Below are 15,675 nucleotides of genomic sequence, written 5' to 3' on the forward strand. Positions count from 1 at the left end.
TGGAGTCTTCGTGTTCATTCTGTAGCTGGCGTGGGAGCTTAGTCGGGGTTAAATTTAAGTTTCGGGTCAGTGGGGCAGAAAAGGAACGAGCTTTGCTGACCTTACCGACGATTGACTGATGGGGACCGGCTCTTAGCCTCTCTGTTAACTATACACCCTGGAGATCAGGAGCAAAGTGCTTAGCACGCTCTGCTAGGAGCCTAGCGACCCGAGTTTATTGAGTTACTTTCAAGGCCACGCTGACATCACCGTCGAGTGATATCTGGGCACTCCCTTCACCGACCGCTATGGTCAAACGACCTCCCACGACCCGCACGGTGTGGTGAAGCCGTTATCCAGCAGTGGATTATGGAAAGGGCTGTAAATGATACGCCTGGTAAACGCGAGTAAAGCTGTCCGTGGTGCGCGCTCACGGACACGTGTTGCGCTCGTCTTGGCGCACGCGGGCAGCGCATCTCGGCACAATGCAAGTCATCTGGAAGCGATAACGCGGCTGCCGAGCTGTCCAGGGAACAGCCTAGCTCTGCACGTCACGCCGCGTGCTGTTAGGTTCCCGCGTCTGCGTAGCGTTACTCTCGGCACAGCCCTCACTCGGAGTTTTAACTCGTACGAGCGTAGGAGCGAGGCTGCACTAAGGACAGTAAAGTAATCGTAGTAATAAAGTTAAGCTCTTTGCCGATCCGCCAGCGGATGGAGGATTGACCCCCCACGTTAGGTCACTCGTGAGGGTTGCTTAGCAACACTTCACTATGCTGGTCAGTGCATTGTGTCATCGGGCTCATAGCGCAGTGTGATAACCACCGTTTTCTGTCGCTCCATCGCCCCCACATTATATTTACGGGTGCTGTTTTGGTCAAAGGCTTTGCAGTGTGGATTTTGATCAAGGGACAGTGCCAATGTTCATTCTCCAGTGGCGGTGTAATGAAAAACTTGGGCGCAAGCCACTGCTCCTCATACAGAACGCTTTTCTACGCTCATGAGCATGAACATGTTGACTGAGAACACAGCTGCCTTATCGCTAAACCTGGCTATCATCGCGCCGCTCATTACGGCCCTTTAGACCGACGACTGGAAGTGTGCAAATTACCCCCCAAACAGGGGCCCATACGCCCGCACGCACACTCCCATAAGCCACGGGCATCGCCGTTGGCGGCCGAGCGGAGGTATGCTCTCCGACGCTGGCTGAGACTAATTAGCGGTGAGCGGGCTGCACGCGGGGGCCCCACGAGGGGCAGGGAGCCACCGCACCGCACTGGAATGCGCTCGTGCACCGCAGCGCACGGGCACGCGGCTCCGCACGCCAGCACCGCGGTTGTGATGCATCACTCCTGACGCTGCGTACAGAACGTGACGATGGTTTCCGCCGCACGCACGCTCTCCGCTCCAGCCGTCCATGGACTCGCCCCTGACTACCCCTCTCATCTCCCGCTACTCCCCTCAACACACGCTTCCTTCCTCTTCCCTCTCCTTTCATTCTCCTATCTCTCCCCTCTCATCTCAGTCTACTCATCTCACTCTACTCCAGTCCATGCACTCTTGTCTCGAGCAACCAAAGGTGTCTGTCAAAGCCCCGGTCAACCTTTACTCAGAAAAGTTCGTTCATTCTCCTCTGCTATCTCCATAGTCTTCAATCCCCTTCCCCAGCCATCAGAGCTGTCAACTCCCTGTCCCTGTTCAAGTCCAGGCTCAACACCTGTAACTGACTGCCTCTCTCTGTACAATAAATATGCCATTGTTTCTGGACAGCATCTAGAGATGTGGTCACATTTAGACGCCGCTATATGAATCCACATCGCATCGTACAGTGACCATGCTACATTGCTGTCAGTAAAATCGGGTGCATTTTCGCCGATTAATGTCTGAGCGTAGTTTTTGGCAGACAACTCGAACCTTGCTGACTGCTGATGCCGATCGCTTTTTCAAGCGGTCGGGCCCACGCCGGGGCCTCTGTTGCGCTGCGCAAGTGAACTCGATGGGCGCGCACGTTCTTCTGTTTGTTTTATTTCGGCGTCTGAGCTGCGGCTGGAATGCTTGGATACAGCTCCAAAGTATACATTGGCTTCACAGGCGTGCGTGAGCTGAATGGGTCTCCGGGTCCTTTCTCCCATTCATTCCCTGGCACAGATGGGATTTATTTTTTCTTAAGCTTTTGAGGGGGGACCCGGCTTTCGGGGAAGACTCGGGGTGGTCTTGGCGGCCGCTGTGTGGGCAGTGTGGCTTCTCGGCCGTCGGCTGACTCCGCTCCGGACTTTAATCCGTTTGCTCGGAGCGAGACGCACGGACATGACCCGGCAATGCTCGCTCACGTCCGTGTAGGAGGGAGCAGGCGAGCGGTGATGAAAAGCGGATAAATGTTTAGTGGAGGAAATGCGGTGGTTCCGTGGAGAGAAAATCCATCTGGTTAGTTGGCAGTGGAATGCATGGAGAGGTGCATGCTTAGAATTGCATTGAGAGACATGGAACACGTGGCTCAGAAAACAGATGCAAGTTTGCAGACACCGTACTGACTGTCAAAAAGAGCACGTGGTCTTTGACAGGACCGATTAGGTCGACAGTCAAGGCTACGGGCGGAGTGGCAGCCAAAGGAGAGAACACACACGAGAGAATATGACCCAGGATTGAACTGTTAGAATTCAGTTTTGTGAACAGACAGAGCACTGTCTGAAGAATGTGGAATTTACACCACTGGCTCAGGACTGGCAGTGGAGGTGAGCAGTAGTCAGGGAGACACTTTGACTTGACTTTTTGTGGCCTGAAAAGAGGCTTGTGAGGGAAGGTTGAGTTGTTTGGGAGAAATTAGTGAACGTAATGTTACTGGGTGACCTCAAGATAAGAGGTCAAGGTGCAGGGCACACGAGCAAGCAGAGATGAAGAGCATTAGGATTGATCCCATGACATCCACCCACTCGGGACATTACAAATGTTATCCCAATTGCGCTATCGGTGTCACAAGATGAAGTATCCTTTTGGGTCTATCGCAGAGCAGTGCTAACCTTCACGTTGGATAACGACCCAAAGAAGTCGATATCACAGAGCGATCTTTGAGAATCCTTCACGTCATTTCTGATCCACATACAATAGTGGGCAGCAATTTCCCACCCACTCTCATACCAAAAATATACATATTTTTACTCGAGTGTTAAACCGATATCTTAAATTCTCAAAGCTGCAACTTAGTCCAAAATCTAAATAAATGCATGTGAATAATTTCAAATCGTTTTTTGTGCTCTGACTTGGGTCTCAAAGTTTTGGGCGACTTTCACTAGGGTTTGTCCCTCCTAGCAACACAGTTGTATACTAAAGTTGTGTTCATATTGCATCCTCTTTACAAGCGTTATTGTGCCCTGCCATTGTACGCGGAAAGACAGACAGACGCACAGCAGGACGGATGGACAGAAATAATGCACTCACGCTTTCAACTTGATTTGAAAGGCGTTAATTAAGGTAATAGTGGGGATGGAAGGACGGGTCGTGATAACTGTGGCTCCCCACGCTCGCGCAGGGCATGACCTCCGCAGACGAGGACAAGCTGATCGCGCTGCGGGACTACATGGTGAAGGTGCACAAGGCCCGCGCCACCATGGTGGAGCTGGGCCCCGAGGACGACGCGCTGCCGCGGGGGACCATCAGCCTCAACGCGCGCGGCAGCGGCGGCGTCAAGCCCATTCCACGCCATGCCGACCTGGGCCGCGCCGGCCCCCCGGACGCCGACGAGAGGAAGGGTACGGTTTCTGAGGCCGAGCGGCCGCGCGTTCGCTGCTCGTCGCGGAGGTTTTTGCGGCTCGAGGCCCCCCGCCGGCTGCCGTGTTTGACGCTGGGGGCGTGGCCACCGTGAAAGCGTAGTAGTCCGCTTCAGAGTGGGCGTTAAAGAGCCCGCGGCGTTTTGCGAAATATAGAAGGCCAGGTGTGTCGTTGCCATGGTCCAAATTTACCTTGTTTGATGAACCACTCCTGGGCCGTGTGTCCAGTCAGTCCCGCAAGCTCCGGCTTAGGCCCGTAACGACACGTCGCTTTAAAGTAGGCTCTTACGCTCACGGAACGTGCTCCGAATCGTGCGTGTGAGAATCGATGTATTACTCTATATGCAAATGAATCGTACACTCTGTGATAATGTTACACGTAGGCTAATGGAGCGAACACAGCTAGACAAAACGAGGCCAGTAGCACACTTACAAACAATACAAACGAGATTGTGAAAAAAAATCAGAGCAAACAACAATTGACTCACATGGGGGAAGGGTGAGCAATTGCGACATGCCGAATGGGAAGCGTTGTACCGGGCGCGGAGTGAAGGGGGCCCTCGTGCTGTCTCAGGTTCGGGTGGAACAATACCCCCCTCTGTTCGATCCCCGTAGCTCCTGGAGATTACTCCACTGGAACGCAGCTCGCTCTCAGATTCTCATCTTCACGACGCGCTCGCAAACCCCGACAGCCCACGTGGTGTTAGCCTCGGAGCGAGGCTCTCCCCGGGACCCCCACCTCCCATGCTTCCAGTCGACTGAGCAGAATAAATCTGATGCAGGATTAAATATACGGAGCGCCGCTCGGCTGTCCTGACTGGTCTCTGTGGCTCCGCGCACCGAGTGCACCGTCTGTGAACTGACATACATTACAATGCCGCACTCTGTGACCCCCCGCAGTCCACATTCGCCGGGTTTTCCAAGTCCACTCAAGTATTCTTTTATTATTTAGGGTGTATTATTTTGCTGAAGACTGCACATCTTTCTTGTATACTTTAGTAATTTAATAATGAGTATGATAGATATTGCAAAGACAGTCATATGCAGCAATGATTCAATGATGAATAATACATCATAGGTCTGGGTTTTTCCTACCAGTTTTGGCCAATCCTTGGATCAGTGCGGCCAGTATTCTATCGGCTAAGCCCGCAATAGCAGTACAACGCTAGACCAAAGCTTCGTTCATTTTGCATCATCCGAGTTTTTGCGCATCCCCGTTACACACGGACAGAGCTCATGCATGAATACTTTCGACCTTGGTTGAGAAATGTCCACTTGCAAGGTTAAGAAACAGGACATTTAGATGTCGTACGGCGCTCTGAGACGCCCTGACATGAAGGGCGCTCTATCAACACATATAATAATTATTATCATAATAACGTACATTGTTGATGCTTTACTCTGCTATATAATACAATTAAGCGGTCTGTTTAATTACTTATTTACCCAGGCAGGCCACACTTCTACATTGGAGTGTTTAGCCAACACCCATGACGTTGTGTGTGTGGGAGGAAACCAGAGAACCTGCAGGAAACCCACGCAGAGCAGAGGGAGAGAACACAAAAAACACAGAGAACGGTGCCCGAGTCAGCAATTGAACCCTGGTCCTTCCTGCTGTGAGGCACGATTGTTAGCACTGCGCTTCCACCTTCCCGCCCTACCTAACAGGACGCGTTTGAGTTCCCCCTAATGAGCACCATTAAGGGACTCGGGGGAAAACTATTATCGCGTTTCCCGGCAATCCCCCCTCGCTCTAACCACTGGAATCACGGGGAGGGCGATCGGCTCCGTGCCCACTGACCTGGCACCGTTGTGCGCTCGTCGGCCCCCCTCTCGCCGGTGCCACGCCAGGCGGTGCCAAGCGGGCTGTGCGTGCCGACACGTCCATGAACGAGGAGTGGAGGAGCATGTTCGGGGCCCTGGAGGCGCCAGGGATCGCCATCGGCAAATCCTCGCAGGGGAGCGCCGGCGGGGCCCCGGAGGCATCTCAGGGCGCTGGCGCCCGTTCCCAATCCGCCCCGCCAGCGATTCCCGTCCTCATGTCACAGCTACAGGTGAGAGCGGCGCGAGCTCCCGTGCCCGCGCACGTGCGCTTTCCAGCAGGGGCGCAGGTCGGACGTGACCCAAGGCTTAGTTTCATTCGGCCCACGGCTTCGTTTTTCATCGACGCTCGACACTGCCGTTTCACGTGGCCCACCATTTTGTACGGCCTGCGGCTGACATGACGCGGTCCGTGGCTTCCATTTCATACGGCCTATGGTCACGTGAGGCCTACACTTCGTAATGGTCGGCAAACAATATTTATCCATTTCTGCAAGCGTTTTAATCTGGTGCTCTAGGGGAATATTTAAAACTTTGCTACGCTGTGTTTCTGATTTTAGCACCACGCTCGATCACTTCCATTCCTGCAAGGGCCCCTGACAGAAGAGGCGAATGTTGTGGTTATCCATCAAAGGCATTTTAAAAGCCAGTTCACATCTCAGTAAAGATAGAGGGTCTCCGCACCTGGTTAACGGTCTCATTTATTTACTGGATCTGCTCTGCCTGTCCTTTTCCCCACTCATTGCTGCCCGAGGCCATCATCTCCATGTCTACTCCACAATCCTTCGTATCCTAGATGACCACTCGGAACCAGCTGCTTAATATTAGGCCGACCTCTCGATTCCTGCCTTGGTGCATTTACGATTGTCACCTTCCTTCCGGTGATGGTTTCCTCTCTTTGCACACCATGCCCTAGCCATGTTAGTCGACTTCTCAGCACTTCTCCTTCTTCCTTGTCTCTTCATTTCTCACTCCGTGATGTACAGGAAAGCGTAGCCCAAAAAATCGAAAATATCTCATCCTGTAGCTACACCCAGGCTGTGGATCCAGGGCTGAACTATGTAGACTTCAATCTCCGTTGATGGGTAAAAGGACGTTACGGCCACATGGTCCATTACGGTGACATCTCTGTGACGTTTTGCATCCACCAATGCAGTGATGTCACTCGGGTGCTGTAAGGGTGCACCATACCTTTATTCATTTTCTTTTCCATTACCAAAGATTCAATCTCTTGTCAGAACACACAGCCCATGTACGAATCTCCAAGATAGGAGCTGTTTGGTCATTGGCTTGCCTTTGCCTGTGTGATCAACGTAACTTGAACGTGCGTGCACTGAGCTCAGGAACTCGGGCCAGCCTACAACAATAACACAAAGTCCGTTGGATGTGTAAACAGTTTCACTCTCCAAGGACATAAAAGGTCGAGCGTCCGCACCTACGTTGAGTGTTAGCTGCCCAACTTTAAACACGTGCTCGAACGCCAAGATTTATTGTTGTACACGCTGGCAATTGAGGCGGTTTATTTATTTCTTCAAACGCCGCCGTAGTGGAGCTCACGGATGCACGCCGCGCCGCCTCTATCCGGTTCTCCCTCCACCGCGCTTGGACCATCGGCCTCACCGCGACGAAAATGGCGGCGCTCGTACCGGCCGCACCAGGAAGCCGTTCGACCGGAGGCCGCGATGAGACACCGGCGCTCGGATAGCGGCTTTGCCGGGGAGGGGCGGGGGAGTCCTTTTGGCGCTGGTTTGGGCACCCGTTTCGCCACTGTGGCCGGTTTTCAACAGAAAAGTCCCAAATATCATTGCAACCTTCCACAGTTTTGTTCTTGTTGATTCATAGCTGCTAGAGTTATTGTCATAAGAATGCGAGGGTTAGTATAATAATAAAGAGCGTCGTTCGTGCGGATTGCATCGCAAATGGCCGTAGAATTTGTAACGCGCTGCGCAGTGTTTCACACGACAGAGGAGGTGCAGGAAACCACGGACAAAGAGGGAAGGCAGCTAGAACCGCCGCTAACGATTGTCAAAGCTCTGTGATCCTCTTTTGGGATGTTTGGCTAACTCTAGACCTCGTGTTACAAGCCAGATGGACGGAGATAACGTGTAAACACCCTCCACCGGCGTTGGAAAGCATTTGAATAGAATCCAGGGCGCAGCTGTTTCGGAGAGGCTGCCCCGGATCGCTTCATTTTCCTGCCATAAGCGTTGCAGGCACGGTTTTGCTGGCCGCTTTGTAAACGCAAGAGAGAAGCGCGCCTTTGTCCGCGCCATCTCATCAGCGCTAACGTGCTGTGACGGCCAAGGCCAACGCGGGCGGCGGCAGTAACACAGAAATAAACCACCTCTGACAGTCCCCAATACGATTCCAGCCCCACGCGATGTCTCGCCGCGGAAAGCAGATGTTCGTCGGGCAAACGGAACGGCGGAGGCAGAACGTGAAAGCACGTATGCTTGTGTACACATGTTTACATGTACACACATGTATACGTGTACACACGTGTACATGTACACAAGCCTACATGTGTACAGGACCTTTGATAGATCCACTGCTGGATGAGGGTCTTCCCACAATGTGTTCATCGTGGGAGTTATTTGACTGTACTTTTCTTTGCTGGACTTTGTTGACCTAGATTTTGCTGCACTGCCCACAACATAGAACAGTCCCGCAGTTGCCTGTGGCATGCACAGTTCGTCGCCCAACTCTGTTTGTCCTTCCTCCACGCGTCCGATTAGCGCGGTTGGCCACGTACGGTGCAACACACATACATACAACTAAGCACTCTCAAAGATCAATCCTCCTTCGATTCCCAAATCTGACCTGGTCGGGTGCATTCCGAATTATTTGATCGTTTGACAAAACATTTGAGGACAAAGGAATCGGCGGGTGACCTCGGCAAAGGCAGAGGCGTGTGGTTGTGCTTCCAGGAAACCTTTGTTCTATTTAGGAGTGCGTCGCCTGCCCCTGTCTGCATGCCTGAGCTGCAGTGTGGAGTGCGGGCGACGTGCACTTCTCGTTAAAATACCTAGCACGCTTTACACCCACGCAGCCAGACAACCCGTTCTCCACCGTAGCCTTGCATTGCAGCCCTTGCATGCTTTCTGAGAGATACTAAGGGATTTTTTTAACTCACGGCACGACGTGGATAGCGCAATAACTTCGAGGAAAAAAGATAGAATGAATAAGTAAACCTTTTAAGAGCCATTTGTTGTTTGTGCTGCATGTTATTTGAACCGAGCAACATTTCCCCAGGCAAGGGAGGTTGTGGCCTCCTCCCCTCCGAAGAGGGCAGCTATGGCTCAGCAGCATCATCAGCAGCATCATCATCAGCAGCATCATCATCAGCATCATCATCAGCCAACAGCGGCGGGGCCACAGGAGGGCGCGGCGGGAGGCTACCAGCCCCGGCACGCGCCGTGCCGCGCCGAGCTGGCCCAGCTGCTGAAGCAGCGGCGCGAGCAGCACAGCCAGGACCACGCGCTGCAGGGTCTCATCGACCGCGTCGAGTGGGAGAGCAGGCCGCCCCCGCCCGGTACGCGCACCGGGATCGATCGCACTGCTGGACGAAGGGCCTCCGCCGCGGAAAAGGGGGTCGCTCGAACACGGTTCGCCACGCCGGGGCAATGGGGGTGGCGAATGAGGGGGTGCGGGGGAGGCCACTAACGTTTCAGATTTCACTCGCCACTGACGTTTGCTGTGGTCGGTAACGTAATTGGAGAACTCTCTCTCTAAAGGGGACCCCATTATCGACCTCACTGAAGATCCTCATTGTACACCCCGTCCCGTCTAGTGTCTCATTACAGAACGTATTCCTTATAAAGTCATGAATATTAGACTGCGTTCATCTTCACCACCTTTATATTTGACGTATCCACTGCTAGATGAAGTCTCCCTTAAGCCATTGTCATCTCTCATGGCCTCACAATGCCACCACTCGGTCCTCAATGGTGCGTGGTTCTTTGGCTGAGCCATCCCGTCTGAGATCACCTGCAGGGAGACAGGCGTATGTGCGTATCAACGGCGCACGCCCTTTGTGTTCGCCGCCGCTAGGCTGGCGTCCCAAAGGCCTGCTGGTGGCGCACCTGCACGAGCACCGGGGCGCCGTCAACCGCATTGGGGTGGCGCACGACCACGCGTACTTCGCCACCTGCTCCAACGACGGCACCGTGAAGGTGTGGGACAGCCAGAAGATGGAGGGGAAGAGCTCCACCACCAGGCGAGTGTTCTAGAAGCCAGGGGGGGCTGTACCGGGGATTTAAGACTTGGATTGCTGAACGTGGGGTTTCGACGGCCGAACTCAATCGGGTGACGCAAATACAGTTGTAAATTAATAAAATATCACCCCTGTTCCCGTGTGTGCCGCTGGACGGGAGGTGACGGGCGAGGCTCGCTGGCCTCATCGGCATCGCCAGCCACGTCGCACGGGCGTGGCTTAGCCGGCACAGATGTTAAAGTGGCGGAAGCACTCGGCTACGATAAGAGTAGTCGATTACAAATGCTCAACGATTCAGTTGCTTAATCTGCGACTTGTTGCAGGTTACTGGCTAAATAGGATGGACAATTGCCTGTTGTTATCTCTCACCAGAATTTGTATTCACAATCTCGCGCCGTTACCAAGATATAATTCACAAAATATGCGCTATTTGATACGGGAAATCGTATATCTCCCTTTTGAGTCTATTGGTCGTTATTAATAATTTCCTCATGTTGTCTATTGAGTGTAACCTCATCCTCGCCACTCGGTGAGGTCAAATGAGAATTTGCGATGCACAGGCAGTCACGTGATAATTTCCCGATTAATGAATTTTCTGAATTTTTCATGTTTGCGGTGGCGACCAGGTCCAAGTTTACGTACGCACGCCAGGGCGGGCACATAAAGGCGCTGGCGTTCTGCCAGGCCTCGCAGTCGCTGGCCACCGCCTCAGACAACGGCTCCATTCACGTGCTCAACATCGAGACGAGCAGCAGCGCCAGCAAGATATCGCTCACGCACAGCCGGTGCGCCACCACACCACAGCGCTACCCGACCACACCACTGCACAACCGTATCACTACACCATTGCACCATCACACAATCACACCACCGCTTCATCATCTGGCCGATGACAAACAATTGATGGTGATGATGATGATGCTGATTAATTACTCTCTCGGAACCCAGAAACCTGGAGCTGTTGCAGGACGGCTGCGTTGTGGACATGCACCACTTCCACGCCGGCGCGCAGTCGGTGCTGGCGTACGCCACGGTGAGCGGCGCTCTCGTGGGCTGGGACCTGCGGGCGCCGGCGGGGGCGGCCGCGTGGGGCCTGCGCCACGACCTACGCTACGGCCTCATCACCTCCTTCGCCGTCGACATCCGCCAGTGCTGGATCGCCGTGGGTGCGTCGCTCAGCTTGCCGGGGTTTTATGCCGTCTGCTTCTCCCACGAGCTGGCAAATTAACGAGTCCGGGAATTAGCGAGTCTTGAACGCTCTTCCTTCTGATAGTAGAAAGCCATTGCAGCTCTGCGCGTTTTAAGCATCTATATTGAAAACTCATTTCTAAAAAACAGCTTTTTTTGTTAGTTTGCGTGTCCTTCCCTTGCACCTCCGTTTAGCACGGTTGGCTACCTACGGTGCGAAAGAAGTTCAACAAACATTCATCACTCACGTCACGTTGTCTGTTTCAGGTACGAGCAGCGGGACAATGGTGTGCTGGGACATGCGCTTCCAGCTTCCCATCACGACGCACACGCACCCAACGCACGCTCGCATCCGCCGCCTTTCCATGCACTCCGACCACCACTCCTGGGTGCTCGCAGGTCTGCGCCGCATCACGCACTGCACCGCACCGTCCTCACCGCACACATCACACCGCGCCACATGCACCATTCACACCGGCAAAGGAGGTCCCATGATGTAACTGCTCAACCCGAGCTCTCAATGTCCTGATAGTGGCATTGTCTTTGTGCCGTTCGCCTTTTGGTGTCCTCTGGTCTAACACTGTTTGAGACTACGCTCTAAAGAAAGCTGTCTATGGTGTGCACCAATAAGTTTCAAAGACAATGCATCATCATAGACTACCAGAGCGTTTTTTTTTGCATGTTCACCACAAGTATATGTGGTTAATTTCCATAAAGGGTAAAACCTATTCTTATATTTTGATACTGGCAAGGGAGGTCCCATGATGTAGATTTAGACTTTACAAAACTGTACAAAAGAGGCTATTTAAAGCAAGATATTATACAAGCTAGATAACCGGGTGACTTGATCCTTATGGTGGTACCCCGGGGTACCAAATAATACAAAATGGCCGAGGCAATTAAATACTTTATTTCTGGGACACTATTTTTTCCAGGGGTGTACTTCACTCCGCTACTGGTGTACCAATCAATCCGAAATCGGTACCACTCCGCGATGTCGAAACGCAGCGAGGACGATTGCGCTGAAACCCGGAACGCTCGCGGCACGCACCGTAGTGGTGCATCGTGTACTACAGCTCGTCGAGATGAGTCGATTGCCGCATCGCCGACCATCAACAGACTTAAAATGACTGCATCACGGACATTATACGAGAGCCGGGGTAACGTCGTAAGGTTCACTTGCTGTGAGATGCCTGGCGCTCACACGGCTGGCACGCAGCTCCCTCTAGTGACACCTTGTTGAATATCCCTGCTGGGGACGTTTCAAACTCTCGTTTGAGAGCGAAGGTTTACGACTGCATCGCACGGCGCTACCGGGTTTACACTGCCACTGCAACAGCGCTCTCAAGTTTTCTGCGCACTAGAAATCTGTCGGTTCGGTATCGGTGCGAGCCGTCGCGAGCCCAGCGCAGTGAGTATTTGGCGATGACCTCCCCAGGCTGACTTTATAGACGCGAGCACGAGGTGACGATTCGAATTGACTCGTCCCCGGTGCAATCGCATCTCACGTCACCGCACAGTGGGAGGGCACGCGCGTTCAGGAGACTGGTGGAGGTGACATTTGGGCTTTCGTTTCAAGGGGGAGGCAGTGAGAGGGATATCAGCCGGCAGGGTAGAGAGGCGAGATGACAGTGCAGTAGGGCAAGATTGAGGATATTTTGTAGTCAGAGGCAGCCAGTCACAGTCAGAGGAGAAGAGGAAAGTTTTGACCCTGGGCTTGAACAGGAGCCCATGGCAATGGATGGCTGGAGGAAGGGACTTCTAGTCTATGGGGGCAGCAAAGGAGAATGAGTGACCTCTCACTAAGCGAAGGCTGGTTTGGGGATTCAACGGAAACCTTCGGTTGCTGGAGCGGAGAACGAGTGTGGACTTGAGCGGGGAGAGGTAGGCAGGGTGCGAGTCCTTGGAGGGTCGCAGAGATGGAGAGAGCACGATCTACTCGGCTCAGAGCGTCGGCAAACCCACCGTAAGATTACCGGCAGCGCCTGCCGACTGCTCACCCAAGTGTCTGACCGCCGTGCAGCCGTGCAGAGCAACAACGAGGTGTCCATGTGGAACATGGAGACGGGAGCCAGGCAGCACACGCTGTGGGCCAGCGGGGCGCCGCCACTCTCCGAAACCCAGGTGAGCGCACCGGCACGACGGCATGCAGCCCAGGCGATGAACGCACGCAGCACCGCCGCATCCAGCTTTGCTGCCACCGCCCAGCCAAATCGGCCGCCCGTGAGCCTGCCCGGCGCAGGCCGCCGTGGCTCCTGGGTGGTCTGGTTGAAGCAACGCGGCACAGGTCACCGAGCGGCGGCTAAAACAATAGCAGCAGCGGAAGACGGGAGGGAGGATTTGGCTTAAGGGCCGCGTCGTGGGGGTGCACGGTGGTAGCGCACCGCGCTGTGATTTTCACCTATGGCTAAACCGGTTCAGCACTCCCACTTCATAAATCCAGTGTGGTGCAGTATCTTCAACGCCCTGGCCGAAAAAGCTCTTTTATTTAGCGCCGGGTGTTTTACTGCTTTGTTTTTGGCAACCTTTTCATCAATAAGACCAGTTTTCAACAGGTTAAGTCCATATCTAGGGACAGTTTCATATGCTAACATTTTGTTTAACACGTGGGCTTTCGCGACCAATATCCATAATGCAGGTTTTTTTGGTTAGATCGCGCAAATAAAATATTTATTTACGCGATCTTGTATTATGGATAACGTTTTGTTGATATTGGATTTCGGTTATGAGAGTTATCGTGCTCTCATGTTACAGACAGACAGACGTGCTGAGCTCACGCATGAATACTCCGAACCTTACTTGGAGAGGGTTTAAATTGCAAGAGCTGCACCATCCGCCCTCCTGGCTCCGAGACCGGGCCGCGGTGCACCCTGCAGGACGGTGCCACCGATCGTTTGACAGTGACCGCCGACGGTGACCGTTGGCGTGGGTTCGTGTCCCTGCGCAGGTCTCGAGCGACAGCGTCCACGGCCTCTACTACAGCCCGGCCGACGGGAACCCCTTCCTGCTCACGGCCGGCTCGGACATGCGCATCAGGTTGGCGCTCTCACCTTGGCTGCTCGCTGCAGAGAGCGGCGGAACTCTCACCCCGTCCCGTCCGATGTTTGAAGCTAAGCCGGGTTGAGCCTCGCGCGGCGCTTGGATCGGAGAGAAAGAGGAACACTTGGATTGGAGAACGTGCGCAGGTTCAGGACATGATTCATGCTGTCGAGAAAAACGAGCGGGCAAGGGGGGGCAGGACGCGTCTGCTAAACGGGATAGTGGCCGGGGGGCAAACGTCGTGGCGGAGTGGCAGCCAAGGAACGGCGCGTATCCGAGAGGATGCCGATCGAGGAGATGGAGCGATGAAATCAGCTCGAGTGCAGGTGCTGGGTGGATGTTTACATCGCAGGTCTCGTCGGAGATGGTGGCGGCTTGGGGAGGCTTTCATCCAGCAGCGGATCGACTGTGCTTGATGGTGACCACGATGACATCGATACCGTATCCCTTGCAGCGCTAACCCGGATCCTCCTGTTTGCGCTGCACAGGTACTGGGACCTGGCGTACCCGAAGCAATCATACATCATCGCCGGGGCGGCCAGGGACAGCCTGCACCCGTTCTCCGTGTCCTACCAGTCCAAGATCATCGAGGGCACGGAGGTTGTGCAGGTGGGTGGCTGCGTGGACCCGCGTCTGTGTGCTGGCCTGTGTAACAAGAGCCGCGAGATTTCCAAAAACAAAACTAAAAATACCTTGAGTGGAAATTTTCCTCCCTGTGCGTCACAATTCGTTTAGCAGTGACTTCTTGGTCGTTCGTGTGTCGCTCCCCCCCCCCTGCCGAGTGCGTGTAAGTCGCCGAGCACTGCCAAGCAAGGTATTTCCTTGTTGCTCGTAATCAGGCATTAATATATCCCTCTAGATTTATTTCTGGGTCACTGGTAGGCTGGAGTAGGTGGCACTTGACTATAGTAGCCACAGACACAACGAGACTTGCGCTGCACGTGGCGTGCCGGCTGTAGAAATCTAAGTATTGTTCAGGTCGCTGATCCGGACAGACCCAGCTGAAAGTGAGCCCGACTTGTCACGATTTGCCAACACGTATCGCACACTTCCACTTCTCAAGCAACTGGCCAATCAACTGCCTGAATAGGCTCTGCCATTTGATGAGCGGTTGGTTGGATGGGTAGGTGGGATAGCTGAATGTGGGTGGGTTTGTTGGTTAGCTAATAGGTTGATTAGCGATTAGGTTGGTTAGCAAGTAGGTTGGTTGGTTCCTGGAAAGTGGGGCCTGGTTCAGGACGTGTTTGTCATGCTGTGGCGGTAGGTGGGGGGGGGGAACACACACAGCACACACATACGGCAAACACACATGGCACACACACATGGCACACACACATGGCACACACACATGGCACACACACATGGCACACACACATGGCACACTGGCACACACATGGCACACACACATGGCACACACACATGGCACACACACATGGCACACACACGTGGCACACACACGTGGCACACACACACGTGGCACACACACGTGGCACACACACACGTGGCACACACACATGGCACACACACGTGGCACACACACACGTGGCACACACACGTGGCACACACACGTGGCACACACACATGGCACACACACATGGCACACACACGTGGCACACACACGTGGCACACACACGTGGCACACACACATGGCACACACACATGGCACACACACAT

At 53.8% G+C, this 15,675-nt stretch overlaps 1 protein-coding gene across 3 annotated transcripts in view; it reads left to right on the forward strand.

The window, feature by feature from the left end:
* PIK3R4 (phosphoinositide-3-kinase regulatory subunit 4) overlaps positions 1 to 15,675 on the forward strand; it is a 31,390-nt gene that overhangs the window by 14,153 nt on the left and 1,562 nt on the right. For all 3 annotated transcript variants that reach the window (XM_032957786.2, XM_032957787.2, XM_032957785.2), the window contains exons 14-23: positions 3,503 to 3,722; positions 5,592 to 5,794; positions 8,814 to 9,093; positions 9,612 to 9,777; positions 10,401 to 10,559; positions 10,723 to 10,940; positions 11,230 to 11,361; positions 12,986 to 13,086; positions 13,910 to 13,998; positions 14,490 to 14,610. In XM_032957786.2, the coding sequence (XP_032813677.2) occupies positions 3,503 to 3,722; positions 5,592 to 5,794; positions 8,814 to 9,093; positions 9,612 to 9,777; positions 10,401 to 10,559; positions 10,723 to 10,940; positions 11,230 to 11,361; positions 12,986 to 13,086; positions 13,910 to 13,998; positions 14,490 to 14,610 (1,689 nt within the window). The remainder of the gene's footprint in view (positions 1 to 3,502; positions 3,723 to 5,591; positions 5,795 to 8,813; positions 9,094 to 9,611; positions 9,778 to 10,400; positions 10,560 to 10,722; positions 10,941 to 11,229; positions 11,362 to 12,985; positions 13,087 to 13,909; positions 13,999 to 14,489; positions 14,611 to 15,675) is intronic.

The sequence above is a fragment of the Petromyzon marinus genome, chromosome 20, assembly GCF_048934315.1.
Source record: "Petromyzon marinus isolate PM22_M1 ecotype Great Lakes invasive population chromosome 20, UKy_Petmar_22M1.pri1.0, whole genome shotgun sequence".
Taxonomy (NCBI): Eukaryota; Metazoa; Chordata; class Hyperoartia; order Petromyzontiformes; family Petromyzontidae; genus Petromyzon; species Petromyzon marinus.